This window comes from Falco punctatus (assembly GCF_963210335.1).
Source record: "Falco punctatus genome assembly, chromosome: 9".
Lineage (NCBI taxonomy): Eukaryota > Metazoa > Chordata > Aves > Falconiformes > Falconidae > Falco > Falco punctatus.
The window spans coordinates 10,789,563-10,807,753 of NC_137589.1; the positions used below are offsets into that span (position 1 = coordinate 10,789,563).

The 18,191-nt window shown below is 40.0% G+C and overlaps 1 protein-coding gene across 3 annotated transcripts in view; it reads right to left on the reverse strand.

Annotated features, from left to right (window-relative positions):
- The window catches only part of RASGEF1A (RasGEF domain family member 1A), a 53,002-nt gene continuing 34,811 nt past the window's right edge, over positions 1–18,191 (reverse strand). For 2 of the 3 annotated variants that reach the window (XM_080400911.1, XM_080400910.1), the window contains exons 3-13: positions 16,462–16,590; positions 11,006–11,143; positions 7,617–7,838; positions 7,253–7,327; positions 6,923–7,048; positions 5,061–5,163; positions 4,690–4,769; positions 3,875–4,066; positions 2,906–3,029; positions 2,608–2,680; positions 1–1,546 (exon numbers count right to left, since the gene is read on the reverse strand). In XM_080400911.1, the coding sequence (XP_080257037.1) occupies positions 1,522–1,546; positions 2,608–2,680; positions 2,906–3,029; positions 3,875–4,066; positions 4,690–4,769; positions 5,061–5,163; positions 6,923–7,048; positions 7,253–7,327; positions 7,617–7,838; positions 11,006–11,143; positions 16,462–16,590 (1,287 nt within the window). In that variant the 3' untranslated portion in view covers positions 1–1,521. The remainder of the gene's footprint in view (positions 1,547–2,607; positions 2,681–2,905; positions 3,030–3,874; positions 4,067–4,689; positions 4,770–5,060; positions 5,164–6,922; positions 7,049–7,252; positions 7,328–7,616; positions 7,839–11,005; positions 11,144–16,461; positions 16,591–18,191) is intronic. The other variant, XM_080400912.1, reaches the window with a different exon arrangement.

The following is an 18,191-nucleotide window of genomic DNA, read 5'->3' on the forward strand; positions in this document are numbered from 1 at the left end:
TTATTTTTTTTTTTCATTCTTACTTTCTCACCTGATCTCTGCAATAAGTCTTGAAGTATGGTTTGGGGTGTGGTTTTTTTTTTTTTCCTGGAAATGAATACCTTGAGTCTTAACAGAAGCTCCTCAGGTGCTCGTTTGGATAGCCAAATTAGATGTGAACTCAAGACTAAAAGGAGAAATTAGAAATGTAAGCACCAGCAGGTTTACAGATCACCTCTAATTTTGGTACTGACCTGGGTTCAAAGGTTTGACCAATTTCTTCTGGTGTTTTCCCCTTAGATTTCAATGGGTTCTGGCCCAGACAGTTAACCGTGGCTTGCAAAATACTAGAAGAAGCTTGCATCACCAGTTGGTCTTTGCTTTAATTGTCTGTAAGTGCAGACTAGCGTTTTCAAAGGAACCAAGAGAATTAAATGACCAGTTCAGTTGTAATGAACTCTTCTTAAGCTTCCTCAGAAGTCTTAGCCTTAACTTCAAATTGGACATCTGAGTTTACTTCCCTCTCCCTAGCTCAAATATGATTTTTATTTTCCAAAAACTGTTTCCAAAAAAACATATTGAGCCTGTTTTGCAGAGATAATCTAGGTTAGACATCCTTCTCTTAAACAAAACAACAAAAAAAATCCCTGATTTTAAGAAAGGAAAACACAAACTACTCTGACAGCCAGAATTTAAAGGATAGTTCCCAGAAGTATTAAAACTTAGACATGTGTGCATCTTCACACGTGCACGCACACATACTCACACACAAACGCACATCCCCCAGCAGTTACCCCATCTTACCTCTTCAAATCGTGTAACAAAAATATGTTTGCTGCACCATCAATGTTACAGGCAGGTATACTCTACTTCATGTGCCATATTCTCCTCTTTATTTAAAAAGTACATTGTAGCTGGTTTTGAGGCATCCATATTTTTATTTTCTTTACTTCCAGTCCAGCGTAATAGAAGGTACACTAAACGGTATCAGTACCTTGTAAGGCACTATTTTCTGATGTAGGAGAGGAACGCGCTTACTGCAGCTGTCGAAGGCCTTGACTCTACAAACACTCGCTAACACGTGTGGGTGGCATCGCCGGTTTGAAGGAGACCCTTCGCCTCAAAGCTAGAGAGACAAGTTGAGTGTTCTGTAGGATACTGGTCCAATGGAGTATTTAACCTGAACACTGGCTTTAGTTGGGATGTGTGTTTTAATTTTTATTTTGGTGGAAGTAATAAAAAAATAAAAATTTGGATGCTGATAGAATAAGATTTCCCCAGGGATACCATCTCCCGCAACACATTTCATCTCTGAGAACAGGGCCCTGCCCTTATATTTAAAATAAAAAACCAAAACCCTTCACTTAAGTGCCTTAAGGTTGACATGTGAAATATTTACCACATTTTATTTCATAAAAGTTACTGTATATACAAAACAGACCTCAGCCAGTGAGGTCTTTCTTAGCTCAGTCCAAGTCTTTCAGGCTGTAAAAACGTGTTCGTTCAATGTGCTTCAAAGTCTGCGGATCAGATCCAAAATCCTCAGGCTCTATTAAGCAGAGTTGTCCTAGAATAAGAATTAATAAAACAATTATCTCTTCTATTGTAATAAAAAAAGTTTTACAGTTTTGGTGGAGGTTGGCAGTAGATCTCTCTTGCATTGTTAGCTGGAAGCCTCGCTTCAGGGATAGGTTTTTCAGCTGCTATAAACTGGGGTGCATCTACAAATTCCAATAAAGATGCTGACTTAAAATGAAAATTTAATTTTTGTAACACTAATTCAGGTACTTAAGGTGTGCTCAAGCAAATTAATGTGTGTTTCTCTGTCACCCTAAACTATTGCTTGCTGAATAGCCTTGGATTTAACACAAGGTACGTTGATGGTTGTTACAAGCCAAAAGCTTACGTGGGCTTCCTAAAAGTCATTGGGTTCACTGGGAAACGGCGTCCCATCAGGGACAATACAGTCATAATGTAGCTCAGCTGCAGCTCAGGACACATAGGCTTCATTCACTCTTTGATCTGGTAAAGATATGGCAAATCAAAGTGTTTAATGTGATTTACAAAGGTCTAAATCTCTCTTTCTGCAGCGGCCTCAGTATTAGAAGAAATCCCAGTTGAATTAATCGATCTCATCATGTACGTGGAAGAGGTGCTCCCCCCTCTCGGAGGGAGGAGGAGTCACTGAGACTTTCTCCCTTAAAAGCAGGCTGAAAATTAAGAATATTGGTATAAACTTTCATCCTTTTATAAGATTTGTAAGTGCATAGGTATAATAAACGATAGCACCTTCTTAGTATATCTATATATTTGTTTTCCTGAGAAAAGTGTGTCTGAAAACTGTTTAGGCTATCAAATAACGGTAAAAGAATCTACGTCTGTAGCAAAGCATATTCCCTTTCGTAGTCCCAGCAGTAGTCTCACAGCCTGAACTGATCTGGCTGGAAAAGCTGTATCAAAATCCAAGCCCTACTGAATGTTTTTCAAATTTGGATTTTGAAGAAGAAAAATTAATTCTGTTTGGGCCAAAATGGTCCTAAGCAAGTATGCAAAGAGGAGGGAGGAAGCTACTGATCACGTGCCTGCGTAGGTCTGCAAAAAGAGTCATGTTCTGAGGAAGCTTCGTACCTGAGTGTTTTCCAGCTGTCTTTTTCCATGTGGTTTTCTGGACCTTCACTCTCAAAGGATGCAATGAACAGAGCTAGTAAATAAAATTAGAACAATTAGATACATGGGTTCTTTAACTGGAAAAAAATAAAGTGCAATATAGCAGCTGTAACTTAGCAGACTTATAATGAAGTTTATTCTCATCAGAAGCCGATACAGAAGCAATACTTCTAAATTTTTTTTGCTTTTTTTTCCATCTGCATATTCTGTCTGCATTTCAACAAGAAGACTCGCTAGAACGTTCAATAAAGGATTTTACCTTCTTCGCTATAAATGGGTGCTGTGAGTAGATAGCTCTGGATCTTTTTGTCTTTTTCAAAAGGGCACTCAACCTGCTTCCATGTCAGGAAATCATGAATCTGTCTTGAAATTTCCCAGAATTTCTGCATGAGGTAATTAAAGGAATATTATTAAAGTCATATTTGCTTTCTTTCAAATAGGATATTTTTTTCAATTTCTAAGCCTCTCATTCTTGTTTGTATTCGTGCTGCTTCTCTTAATATCCCTTACGTAGCCTTCGTCCTTGTTAGCCTTTCTTCTTACTGCTCCTTCATCTCCCGTTTTTGCTCCTAGTTCCTCATCTGTTAGTCTCTTTCCCTGATTTCTTCTGAACATAAGGCAGGGTGCAGGGCTAAGGAGTAGCAAATTTTTTGTCTGCCATCATACCTGGTACACTAAAATTCTTATACTGCTTAATTTCAAGTTCTTTACTTTAAATGTTGGATGAGTACAATGTTCCTTAAAAAAATTCCCATTCCAATTAGCTAACAGTAGACTATCTCTGTATTACTTAACTAATTTTTAACGCTGGGGGTTTGGCTTCTGAAATTTTTTATTTTCTTCTCAATCTTTTCATGCATCGGTTTTGGTAACAAATTAACATTACTCCAATCAGTTCTGCTTATCTGAGTTTTATGTTTTCTAGCACATCTGTCCCATGAAAAAATACAAAAAATAACCTCTGTTTCAGTAGACTTTATAAATAACCTTCTAACTGAAGGCAATTACATTCCAGAAGTTTTATGTGATTCTCTTCTGTATATGCAGTTGTGGGTTTGCTGGATATGTAATATAAAGATGGCGATGGCAAACACTAGCTTTCACAGAAATGGGTGACATCATTTCCCCTGGATAATGATCCCTCTTTCTGTCTAAATCAGAACCGGCAAATGTTTGTAATGTTCAATGTTTAACTAGCATCACAATTTCTGTAATAGCAAAGTCCTACCTTGAAGTTTATCTGCCCGTTGGGCAAGCGGTTCGTGTGTATTTTGTGCAGAAAGTAGATGTCTTTAATAAACAGGTTGAAGACTGGGATGACTATTTTCTCTCGATTGCTGTTGGCAGTCTGAGATCGCTGTGCAGCTCCTTGCAGGGCTGTGCGGTAATTACAAAAGTTGCTGGATGGATCCATGTGATGCTGTTTTTATGGCGGGGGGGGAAAAAAGGCAGTCAAGTAATATGTTTTACTAAAAACAGAAAGCTTTGATCTAACTATCAGAGAATTTATTCTTTATGAATCCATTGGGCCTCTTAGAACTTCCAAGACGGAGCACCTTACACTGATCAGGTCTTGTTTGAGAGGAGGGTTCTGTACTGGCTTTACATCTGTGCTTTGCTTCAATGGTTAATTGAAGACTGAAAGGAAATAATAAATGACTATTGCAAACCCCCCAACATTCTAACTTGCTGTCACCAATCTTTCTGATGACTATTCCGATGAAGTTTTGTTTTCATTCAGGCCTCCGCTAGATGGAGTACTCCAATTAGTTTTAGGGTAGCAAAACAGCATTTGCTTGGGTGAAAACTACCTTGATGTTGAATGGAAAAAATACATTAGAAAGAAACAACCTAAAGAAAACTTGCATCCACTTTTCTTTGCAGGCAAGTAGGGAGATTGAGATTCAGGAAATACTCTCCCTAATGTTTATATGTTGGTGACCGCCAACAGAGTTGCCTCTCTGGTCTCTGATATTGTCACAGCAAAGGTTTGGATAAAACTATTTGGGGGACTCCTATATAAGGTCTAAAATTTATACATACCTCTAAAACATCAAATTTGGCTGTTTTGACCTTGGACCAAGTTTTCTTTAGCCGTGCCACAGGACTCAGATTCATGCCAGCTGAACGGAGGGTGAAGAGACAAAGAAAGAAACAACTGAGTTGAAAAAAAATGTAGGGCTAATGTAACTGTGCGTGTTCATGAGCACTATGCATCTCGGAAGGCAGTTCAGCCCGACAGACAAAAGTTGTAGATAACATTCACCCGCCCGCACGTTAATCTGTTGCTGGTACGTTCTGCCCCGGTAGAAGCGTGTGTGCTGGTGTGGTCGGCCAATTTCGGGCAAGTGTGAGTCTTGCCCGTCAGGTTGTGAAATGGTGTGTCTTCTGTCATCTGTGTTAAGGATACTCACAGATAATAGCCATCATTGAGTTGAAGTTTCCAATATTGAAGCATTCTCTTGCCACATCAATGAAGAACTCCACCATTCTTGTACGCTGCTTTTTCTTTACAACCTGAAAAAAACCCAAACTCGTGATCTGTTAAGACAGAGGGGATGGCCTGAATTTTTGGATGGGATGTTCTGTGAAAGGCATTGTAACAGACTGATTGACTAGACGTTTTAAGACTCTTATCCAGCTAAATCTCATGATGATACAGGCCTTGGGATACTCTGTTAAGATTAATTTTTAATAAAATAACAGAAGTATTTGGGGCTACTACTATCAATTATTTCTCTAGTTGTGGGGGAACATACATTTTTGTTTATACGTGACGTTCAATGTCTTAGGGAATCTTGTATAAACAAGCAGGATGCTTTCAGCAATTTCCTGTTACTGGAAGAGGGAGATAACATGAAGGAAGAATATATGCAAAAAATGTCAACCTCTGAAGAAGGGAGGAAAGACTTAAGACCAGGGGCATGTACCCTGAATGTGAGAATGAGAAGATCAAGACTGGCAATTGTTCTTTTTACTGTGTATATTCTGAAATGACCTCTTGAGAGCAGGTAGTGCTGATCAACTATACAGATTCCCACCCATGCAAACGTGAAGGATCTAGCAAGTGATGCTGAACATCCGCTTTGCTGATTCCTTTAAAAATGGAAATGCAAAATTAATATCCAGCACTGTCTCCAGACTTTGTTTCTAAAAACCATCAGTCTTTCTCCCTCTCTCTCTTTCTCTCTCTATTTTTTTTTTCCCCCCTAGATTACATTCATTCACCAAAATCTTCCCCATATTTAGATCTTTGGTCTGGCTTATCCAAAAATGGCTTCTGAGGGGTGACTGCAGACTACTTCACAAGGGAGTGCCCTTTTTCTTTTTTTTAAAAAAAAAAACAAAACAAACAAACATCTCTTACCTAAATACTTCAGTTTGTGTCATATCAAAAGAAAATGGTCCAGTAGTCAATGGCCTGGCTTAGCTCTTTTGTTTGGCTAGTTTACTAAATGTATTAGCCATGCCAGACAGCTCTGGAAGATGTCTTGGTGTGTTTTTGTAATAAGTTTCTGTGAGAGCAGGAAATCTTAAAGAGATTAGGACTGATATATCTGACTTCATGAAAGTGCAGGAGGCATCTGGATTTCCACAGAAGGACTACTGACCAAAAAGAAATAGAGAGAAAATTTCCTACTTGCTAGAATTGGTGCATGTGAATAGGAAACTAGAAGGATTGACATATGCATGAAAAAAAAAAGAAAAAAAAGTTTCTGGGGCAGTATAACTTTGATTTCTTTACTTATTATATTACAGAAGTTATTTTAATTTCTAATCAGGCTGTTCTCTCTCTCTTTTTTTTTTTTTTTTAAACCTCTCCAGTAGTCTACTTTCTTTCCACACTTCTGAAGAAAGTTTGTTTCTGATTTTTCTACAACAAAACCAAATAGGTGACAGTGCTAACGATCTCTAAATGCAGTGGAAGGACAGCTGCTTATTGGTAAATCTTTGCTCAAAGATGAGTCTCTTTTGAGAATTTACGGATTTTAAAACAAAAGAAACATCCAAAAGAGCTCATAACTCAAACTCCATACAAGTTCCATTTATTGTATGACTAACGCTGCTAGGGAAGCTGCACAGGATTCGACAATATATGCAAAGCCAAACACAGCCACGAACTCTTAATCGTACAAGCATGCAAATAATGTAATGCTTGAGTAATGCCATTATCTTTAATTGCAGTGCTAATGTTTAAATCTCTATCGGACCACTGCCTGCCTTTTGTTCTTAAGGCCAGGATCACTTTGCTGTCTGGTTTCCTGTGAGTACTTACCCGACAAATCTCTGTAGCCACCAGCATGCTGAGACAATTGAACCAGTTGTCATAGGCCTCCAAGTTATAGGTTTTGGTCACATCGCCTCGGCACTGTAAGGGAACCGGCCACATGTTAATCCTATCCTGTGTCATGATAAAGTCAACATAACAAAGGATTAAATATATTTTCATGTCTTGATAAAATCTTGTTGGGCCTTTTTTAAGGCAAAAGCTTAAACAAGGTTAGAAAATGTCAGCCTTTTTTGCGCAGGGTATACTCGAATTATGGAGGTTCTTTACCCTGGTTATTCTTTTTATTTCTTTTTCCCTCCGTACCCCTTCTTGTACCTTGTGATTATCCATGGAGTCCATGTGGCTGACAATCTGCATCAGATCCTCTGGGTAAATGTTGCTCACTCTTTCCTGTGTTTGGAGAGATGAGAGATTGTCACTGTGCAGACGAACAGGGATGTCAATGAAAAACACATCAATAAAGCCGAAGTTAGGAGAATGTTTTGGTGACTTTCATCTTCCGACAGTGTAGGTGTGTGAGGTGTTTTTAATCGCTGTGCCTAATTGGTCTTGTTTGTTACTTTGGTTGTTATTTGGTTAAAACATTGGAGGCTTTCAGTGAAGCCGTGGCAATATTCATGTTGGTAAGTATATTAATGTTTAATAAATGGAAAATAATTAACACAAACTAGCATCTCACCAGTTCGATATAGGTCAGCTGCTGTGCCAGGATCAGAGGGTCACAGCACACGCTCAGGATGTCCTTCTGAGTTGACTGTGGCTTGGTTTTGAGGATGGTGCCTTTGTCGGTAACAGGTTGCCGGAATTTCTCTCTGATTTCCTGGTACTGGCTCCGTGTGGAGAGGGCCATCAGGAGATTCTGTGTCATCTGGCTAATGATCTTTTTCACTGTTCCATTTTCCTAAGCAAAAAGCAGAAACAATGACCTCTAGCTCTCGCAGACGCAGATTGCTAAAGAATTTCTGACTGGGAAAAATAAATGCCTCTTATTCATTTTCTTTTGTCTTATCTGAGCTGATCATCCCGTGACAAACGAACTTGTCCTGACTGCCCGCACAGCTCCCTGATGGCATGGTTAGGGCAGCCTGCCTTCCCGGCTCTGTTCCACTTGCCTGCTGGTCTGCTCCTTGCGGCACTTTTTGGCTAGTACCCCGTTTCAAAGGCACCCATGTGAGCGGCTTAAAAGCAGATATACCTAAAGGTGGTCGAGTTGCTTGTCCAAGGCTTCTTGGATCCATGTGTACCAAGTGCCAAAATGCTCTCTTCTCATTCTGATCAGACTGGCTGATGATCTAGCCCAGGCAGAATCCAGGAAATTCACATTATGTCCAGGAATATACCTTGGCTTGACTTTGAACAACTACAGCATCCAAAGACTTCGGTAAAAGCCCAGTATACTTCGTGTTCTTGGACAAGTAAAATGCATTTCTGTTCATCAGATGCAGATTTTAAACATAGGATCTGTAAGGATACGTACTGGTAAAGCTAAGAAATATAATTCATCTGCTCAGTGTTTTGACAACTACAGCAAGCTGAATTCTTTCTGCCATTGATTGATTGTGTCCTATAGGCATTGCACTATGAGATCAACCCTGAAGTGCAAACTTGATTGCTTTCCTACTTCTCCATCCCTCCTGTTACTTCTTGAAATGACCCAGGTTCTCTGAGCCTCTTCTTCATGCTGCTGAAAAAACAATTCTACCAAAGACAGTCAGTCCATCTCCTCTTTCCTACACAACTATTATCTTGCTTTCATGCAAATTATTTCGCGTGAAGTTAGACACAAGGTGAACAGTTAAGTTTACAACCTGCTGTGCTGGTTTCTGCCAGCCAACTGGATGAACTAGAAAGAACTGCAATGAATCTATGATTGTTCAAACCACTAATATGCAGTGACTGAAATTCCATAGCAATGTGAGACACAATGACTACCAAATGCTTGTATATCGCCCACTGTAATTAAGCAATAATAGTGTCAGAATGTTGCTTTACAAGGCAATGATCTGACTCCCAGGAGAAATCAAATAAAAAGATGAAGGCAGTGTAGCTCATCTTGAGGCAAGTGGGTTACTGCTGAACAGTAGCTGGCTGGAGCCATTTCTGATACTGTGCTACAAATATTCAGAAATGGCAAGGGTGAGTGGACTAATATAAAATGCTAATTTTGCTCTCTGGTACACTGAACTTGCAATTAGAAATCGTTTGACTTCAGCTGCTATGCCCGGTTTACTCGTGTGTCTGGGAGGAAACTGAGTTTCTAGGTACGGGTCAGAGAGAACCAAACTTGAAGGCAGGTGGGAGTGTTGCAGGTATTATGTGACAGTGAACAAAGAAACTGCAGTGATGTCAAAACCTGTGGCTTGCTTCAGCTACTGTGAATTTATTAGAGACTTAATACAAATGCCCTTAGAATTTTGGCAGCTTCCTTTCTTTCTTAGTCTTACCTTAAATTTTCTTGTCAGAAAATAAGTTAATGAGTGTACAATAACTTGTCCTTGTTTGAATTTAAACAAGACATTTGTACTCCGCTTGGGGACAGTCCTGGTTGTAGCTATAGCTATTTGGCGTGCTGTCTGGTGCTACTGGGACAAGCACCTAACTGCTTTGTGAGAGTTCTCATTTGACTTTCTCTGTCTTATTTATGGAGAGTAGTGTCCAAAGGGGATTTAGAAAAGCTTTTAAAATACAAAATAACCCCCAAACCATTACAGTAATCCCTAGCTGAAGCACAGTATAGGTAATTTCTTGTGGTAACAAATACTGAGAGCAAGAGCTGCTTTCTGTCAGTGTCAAATCAGGTTTCCTAGGGGTCAGATGTGGCATAGCTCTTCACGGATCAAACTTGACTCTTAGCCTTGTTAAGGGGAGAAATACAGTGATGCTGTAATTAACGGATGCCATCGGCTTTCTCGGACACAAGAGCACTAAGCCATTTCATGAAGATGTGTTTTTCTCAAACGACAATATATTCATACATAACAGAGTGGGAGGGAAGGGGAAGAGAAAGTAAGGCCACGACTTCGTTCTAGTTCAGAGTAACAGACAAATTAAATACTAAGATACAGATGCCAAATACAACCTCTGCTGAGTCTGCCTTCGCAGTAGTATCTCTGCCAACATACACGTCTTTGCCCTTGTCTACAAAGGGAATAGAAGGTATGTTATGATCCCGTTTCCTTTTCCCCTCCTACTAAGGCACTGACATTTTCATAGTAGCATCCAGGTAAACAGCTTCGCTGATGCAACAAGTGACATACTTCCTTTTGACAACTCAGTAACACCTAATTGTATTGTGTCCTATCACTGATTCATGCAGTGCCGTCAAACCTGTTGTTCTTCATTTTTCTTAGACCTGAATCAACAAAAACATAATAAAGTTGTCTTCCCACATCCTGCTAATTGTTCTCAGAAAACATCTTGAAGTTGTAGGTTTAAAAACGAGGAGAAGCTTCTACTTCTGTAGAAGTAAGCCTTCACATTCATACAGATGCTTTACAATTAATTCCCTTGCAGTTCTTGATTACCAGTGGACAGAAGGAAGCCTATAGTTCCAGTCACTTTCTCCACGAGGAAAAAAGGGTAGGGTTTGAGTTCAGAGGAAAAAAACCCAATCAAACCAATAACGCACAAAACAAAAACCAAACAGAAAACTAACAGCCCTTGTTTTATTTGAATTTGCTTTATCCGTTTGCTTTAGGAAAGTCTTTTTGAGGTCTAGTTTTCTTCATATGCTAGAAACTCAGAGCTGTAAGACTGGTGATTGACTAGCTAGCAGAGCTAGCCCCTTCTGCACTCCATCCATTTTTCATATCGTCATGACTGCTTTGTCTCTTCCTCTTGCACTTGATGATTGCACGTAGGCAGTTTCTGTTAATGCACCATTAAGTTCATCGCTCAGCCCATGTCCTGCAGTTACACTGACAGCTTAGCAACAGCTGCTGTAGTCCATTTAGAAAATACTGCGTGCGGGAGCAAGGGTCGGTATGCAATATGATAAACTATATATAAATGCTGACAAATACTGCTTTACTACTAAATGTTTTTTCTCCCCCCTTCCCCGACCCCTACCTCATCACATTGTGTGATCCTGTGAGCAATCTCCTTCAACTCTTTCATGGATTTCTCATCTTGGAAATCATAGGGGAAAGTTTCAGTCCATTCCTTCAGGAGCTGAATGATTTTGGCAGCGAAGGATTTTAGCTTTGCCTAGAAAGAAACGACGAGTTGATTACAGACCACAGATCTTCCTGACTGCAGAGTAAATTAGCTGATGACGGTTCACGTAAAACTAGAGACACCCTTGAAAACATTTTGCATTAGTGGTAGGTGAAGGGGATAAAAAAGAACGTATTTAACTGTGAGCCAGCTTCCCAAATAGTATGATTTAGCCTCCTTTTGTGATAGCTTGGTAATGTCTCTTACCAAACACTTTGAAGATATTTTCAAGGTTAGTGGTATAAAGCCAGGAAGACGACAGAATAGTTTAAGTGACTTATTTGATTGAAGTCAATGGGACTTAAGCTGACTTATGCCACCTGAGGCAGCAGTACCTTAGCGTTTGAATTCAAATGCATACAAACGGCAGCACTCTACCAAGCATCTTTCATGAGAAGTGTTCACAAAGGCATTTTTTTCTATAGAATTTATCGGACCCTCCAGATTGAGCTGTGTTATTAAAATAAAAGAATAACAGGGAAGATGTGTGTGTTCTCTCTATGACATCTAAATCAAAACAGATTTCAAAAATAAAAAGTATTGGCTCTTTCTCAAAAAGCTATCAACCACAGAAAGGGGAGGGAGAGCTATTGTCAAAGTTCTCCTGTCACCTGTGAATCTTCTAAGGCTTTTCATCAGTTAGACCTGAACTGGATTCCCATTACTCCACTGATAGCAACAGACAGCGGCATCAGTAAGTCCAAGGGAGCACACTTGTAAAATTGGGAGTGTGAGTGCTAAGAACACTTTTAATGAACAAGGAGACTCAAAACTTAATTCAGGTTATATCTACTCTCCCACCCAACTTGTGACGCGCTGAGGAAGAAGAGGAAGTTTTCATTTGTGTTTACCTCCCCGCCTGTGTAAGCTACAGCAGTTCCTGCTCCCCACAGGCAGCACGCTTTCTGCACCGCACTCCCCGTCAGCATCTTAGGGGTTACAGAAGGTGACTTAGCATGTGGCTTCGCCACAGGAAATCAGTGTATTTTCTTTTAAGACAAAAAGAGAAGGTCTTCCAAGAATTGGTAGGAACTCCTGACAAAACATCCTCTGATCATAGGTGTCCCCGTTTGGTTGACTTTTTTTGGTTTTGATTAAATAAACTAAGCTTCCCCCGCAACCCTTCCCCCCCCCCCCCCCCCCCTTTTTTTTTTTAACATCTCACTGGTATGTAGCCAGTGGAAGTATTAATAAGGATTATTAATAAAAACTTTGAAGTTAAACCATGCACCCTTGAATCCTCAGTCTGAAAATGAGCTGGTGCTCCTTGTAAGTCTGAAGGGAACATTTTGCTTTTCTTTCAGAGCTGCAAACCTCACTCTGCTAGCTTGCTTCTCCTAGCTGTTTTTATTGACAGCATTTAACTGATCCTGCTAGTGAGACAAGCACAGAATAGTTGGATGGTGAGGGCAAAAAGAAAACATCCCCGTTCTCTTTGCCAGTAGTAGGCGTTCCTGCAAAGCGATCTCTGCTAGTGCCACTGCGGAGCCCAACTTCAGTGTATTTCTAGACAGTGTAGGACAGAGCTCCAGATTTGCAGTTGTCTGTCCTCCAAACTCCTTTTGTCATCTGCCTTGGGGAAAAGACAATTTATGCTGCTTTGCTAGGAAATGCATGGAGCCTGACATTATTAAAAGAATAATCTGTAGGTGGTGATAGAAAATTAATTAGCCAGCTGGTGCCCTTCCGTTCAATTAAACTTAACAGGTACGTGCCTACTCCTGCAGCACCTTGTGGTAAACAAAACTGGTTGGTTTTTTAAATTATTATTTGTATTAATTATCCTGACTATCCTTTCTTAACTTTTGAAGCTGGAAAAGGAGGGATGGGGGCAGGAGAGGTTCCAAAAATCTTTCCTTAGGCCATGGCAGCATCTCCATATGGACACTGACTTCTCATCTCATGTATCTACTCAGGTTGTTAGGGTTTGCTTCCTTCATGACTGAAAGCTAGGCATCTGTTGCAAGACAAACTGCAAACCACATCACTCTTCATGTAATTACTCTTCAGGTGTAAAAGAGCTTAGTGTTTTGTCAGAGGCTTTTAATGCTCATGGAAATAAGGTACGCCTCCTGAGAACAACGCTAAAAACCAGCGATACAGTGAACATGAGATTCCTGTTTCATGAGCACCTTGATGAAACCCAAAGCGGTGTGACAGGCTTGATGCACATAATTTGTGACAACCTAGATAGAAATCACACATGTAGGTGGGTAGCAGCACACATTTTCCTTTTTGTCATGGCTGCAACAAACCTACCAACCTACTGTAGTCCTACTCCAGTTGTAAACCTGCCCTTGTGAGGCCTGTCACGGAGTTCTCTGGAGTTTATGGCAATGCTTCTCCCATAAATATTTCTTTGAGAAGAAAAGTATCTCTATTAATCTAAGTACTGTGGATCAGTCCTGTTCTGCATGAGACAAGACAAGACAGGCAGGACTGAGAAACAGCTACCAAGCAGGACAGAGGCAATAGATGTGCTTGTAGGAAAGGGAAAAGCAGTATGTGCTTGTAGGAAAAATGACAGCGACCTGGTTAAGGGTATTGTGATTTTTGGTTTTAAAAAGGAGAACTTACTGGTGACAAAAACCAAAGAGAACTCATTATTTTTGAAGCGACTTACGCATTCCAAGACAGACAAGACAAGCTTAACAGAAATGAACTTATCTTTATTACTTTTTAAACTCTTGATTTAAAAACAACCCCAAGCTGCAGAAATAACGCACCACAATTTTAGCAACAGTTTTTTCCACTGAATAATACTATACAAGTGTTTTTTTTCTGTGACAATCTTGTTTGGGTCTTTCGAATCACTAACGCACTTACAGAGAGTTAAATCTTATCCTTTATGGTCAAGCTTAAATACTGCCCTGTATATTATAATTGATGTATTAAACTCTGCAGCCCACCCTTTTGTGAGTGTCCAAAAGGACTCTGAGCAGGCTCCAAGGCGTCCCTGACTGTTTCGCTTTTTAATCCACTTTTCTCTGGGTTGTTTGCTATAGGAGTTTTTGGCTAGCCAGCTAGCCAGTAATGTCAAAAACAAAGAAATGATAAGTATTGTGGTGTGTAACCTCAAAACCTGGCTCCTTGCCACTTTTTCGGCTCGCACGCTATGCAGGCAACAAGTCAGCCAGCTTCTCGTCTTAAAAGATTTGCATAAGCAAACTCTATCAGAAATGATCAGAGCTGCTTTAACTGCTTTTGCCAGCTATTTCTCGCTACGGAGCCACTTAATTAGAAGGTGTTGGTACCTGATGATACGTTAATGGGTTATGACTGTGAATACACAGTGTCTTGAGTTGAGAATTCCTATGCTGCGTGTGAATTGAGTTTTTATTTGTGGCCAGATAGAAAAACAAATGCTAGTGGCCAAACTGTTCTGTAAAACATTCAGGTGCTTGCAGTAGAGGCCTGTAGAGTAGAGTCATTTGTTGAGAGGGATGTCAAAAGTTTGTGGTGTTTTCCAACAATTTTGTGTTTAGTGGGTGGGGAAAAATTTACAGTTTATATTAAGGGGGTAGGCAGGGATCAAGAGGCATAGTAAGAAAAGCAACCAGCAAAGCATGTACATTAAAGCAGCCTCCCAAACACTCATGTTTTATTGTCACCCTGCTGCTTGTTGGTTTACCTGTAGGCCCGTTTCCAAACTGTCAGCACAAGGTGTGAGAGCGTGGGTGTTTAGAAGATGAGCTTCTATATTTTATATCCTGTTGTTAGGATGTAATGCTATTTCATTTCAGTGTGGAAGCCATGATATCATCTTTTTTAACACATATGCTGAAAAGCCAGAATAATGCTACTTTAGAGCGAATATCTCGTGTTTTAACAGCCAGGTGATTTAGTCCCCAGGTACTGTTTTCATTTAAAAATCTCCTAAGTGTATTGTTATCCACAAAAGTTACATCGTATATTTTTACATCTTATTTTTAAATCCAAGTATTTCATGCATGTATTTTGACACTAGCTACTGACAGCAGTCGTAGTCTTCATACGTCTATAGATCAGCTTTACTCAATCCATGTTGTGGGTTGTCCCAGCATCTCTTACAAGCCCCTACCTCTGTTGTTCGGTTAGGTGTTGCTAAGGAACCACTACGATTTACAGAGCACCGGTTTGAGGTTGCTCAGTCACAAGCTAGTTCAGCAGTGGCCATGGGAATGGTTATCACCTCTGTGTGTAAAGCTGGATGCAGCAGTTCTTGCACCTGCTTTCCCTGACCCCTTGAACTCCCCAGAACCTACAGGATGAGTTGTATAGTTATTTGGTGAGTAGACTGGGGGACTGACCTGGATGAAAGTAATTTTGCACCAAGCGGTTAGTTTTTCCTGGGGAGTCGTTTTGTGCTATAATAAGAGACTGCACCCCAGGAACAGTACGGGAGAAAGAAGCCCTTAGGGGTCAGTATTGCTGTCAAAACCCCTGTATTACCAAACCAACCACAGGGTTACCTTTTGTGCTCCCCACTTGAGTCCTGATGCAACAAAGAGAAAGCGAGATGGGACTATCAACATGCTGAGATTAGGAATGTAAGTAACTCCTCACCATAGAAGAACGGATCCAAAACGTGCCCAGGATCTGAACAATTTAGGTCTTTAAATACTTCCTGATTTCATCCTTGTTTCTGATGTTCTTATTTGCATCCCAGCTTGGACTATTCTGGTACTTGAATTTCAGTCAAAAGCCCTTCAATACCACTTTCTGCAATGGTAAGACTTAGATGGATTCAAGTGCAGATCACAAACTGACTCAGTTTGGCTTAATTGTTTATTGTAAAACCACGTGGTCACATGTGTCAGTCAGCACAGGCTACCATTTTCAGTAGTGCACCCCTTAATTTTTGTGAGAGAGAACGTCCTGATTTGCTGTTACACCCCACCAGGAACCTACAGCAAAGCACTCAACCCTAATAGGATGGGGATGGTAAGGGTGACTGGAGAAAGGGGAATCGGATTCAAGGATGACCTAACTTGATGAAAGCCCGAAAGCGCAAAGCGACTTGCTGGGCAGGTTTCATGGCAGATCCGCATTGCTCCGGTGCACTGCACTGAGCCGCAGCTCATAAGCAAAGTTTTATTTCCAGCCGCTGTATCTGACTGGTAAGGTAGTACATACCCTGTGTCTGTGGCTAGCACAGCAGCAATGGTACTTCAAGGGAAAAGACCCAAATAAGAGAGCATCCAGTAACACATGCCAATTACAACTTCAATTTATTCTTTATCAATCTATTTAGACTTACAATGGGAAGGAGGAAGTGGGAAATAAATGGCAGTAGCGCAGCTAGTTGAAGGACATAATGGTTCATTTACCTTTTCTGCCTCAGTCCCCGCTTCTAGCTGCTGCTTCTGTTTAATGCAGATCTGCCCCACTTTAGCCAGGAGCTCGTGTGGGTGAATGAAGACTCGAGAGCTCAACAGGAAAGTGAAGATGTAAGTCCTCTGTGGAAATAGAGAGAAAAAAAAAAAAAAGTTGAATAACTTTACGAAAAAAAAAATAATGTCTTCCTTTTGAAAAAACTATTCCATAAACCACAAATGTAACTTCCATTCACTTAAGACATTTTATAATTTTTCCTGTCTCCAGAGACGTGGTGGTCTTTTTCTAGCTGTGTTAAAAGGAAATGCTGTAGGTTTCAAGGCTGTTAATGTGGTGTTTTCACATTGCCAAATCACTTCCCTTTAAAATGCCAAACTTAATATGCTAAACTAGTCATCACTCACCAAAAAGACAAATGAAATATGCCCAATGCAGGGCGTCACGCCTCTCCAGCACTACTATTTCTGCTGCTTTGTTTCTTTAAGAGTGATTGTTTTTCACTGAGCTGCAGAAAACCACTTCATGTGTATTCCAAACCACAGCTGTAATTTCTTTATGTACAGGGTTTTTTTGTTCCTTTTTCCCACAATCACTGACACAAGCTTTAGCTTAGATTGGGGCCATATGACAATAATTTAGTTTTAAGCTCGACTTTACTTATTTGGGGCCTGTTTCACAGTCTTGTGAGTATAAACACTGCTAATAAATGCCAACAATTACTATTTCTCACAAGAAATAGCCTCTCCGTTTGTATTTTAAAAGCTGTAATGCATCCCATTCTGAATCGTACTCTGGACAGTTTAGTCGAAGTGAGAATGCCTTCATGTCTTAGTCTTGCTTCAGTGTTTGAAACTTGCCTTCTGTGTTTGAATGTGATTGCTGCAGTAATGACAGTAGTATCTCATAAGCACTTCTGTTTTTCCTCTAGGCTTTGTGACAAAATATGGAGTTAGGAAATAGCAGGGGATCTTCCTGACAAAGGATTTCAATTAACCTTTGTTACGTTTGCGGTGTGCACTGTTACTTCACACTGTGGTTTTAGAAATGCGATGTGGTAGGCCATAGCCAAGTGTGCATATAAACAGTCAATGTGTGCATCTACCGCTTTGGACAGGGCAAGTAAATTGAGACATCTAAAAACCTGAGACCAGTTGTCTAAAATGTGGCATCTCTAGTATCAGCTATATCTGGCTAATCTACTGAATTCTACTGCTTGCAGTCTCTAACAAACGCCCATCGTAAAATAATAATGGTATCTTTAGGACTCCAAAAAAGGTTATGGGGTTTATCTCTCTAATCACAACAAAACGTGCTATTAATGAAAAATGTTTCTACTTCTAAAGTACTCAGTGTGCTCTATAATATAAATTTAGCACTAAACTCCACTAAGTATCAGAAGGGTAAAAAGGAATGTGGTTTTTGGTCGTTCTTTTTTTTAAAAAAAAAACAAACTAACTAGAAGTCACAAGGTTCTGGAAGTGAGTGTAATAGATTAAGGATATATATATATCTACTTAGCGTCCAACTCTGTCCTGAGCTTGTGAAGGAAGCTAATGAAAGAACAGAGTGAAGTGTGACACAGCAGAGATATTTGAAATGCTCATTCTGATTTGAAGCTCTCATTAGCATGGTGGTTCATGTATTAAATTAGCAATAGCACTAATTCTGTACAATCAAAACTGGAGATAATCCATAGTCTTTGCCTTGTCTGTTGTTTATGAAT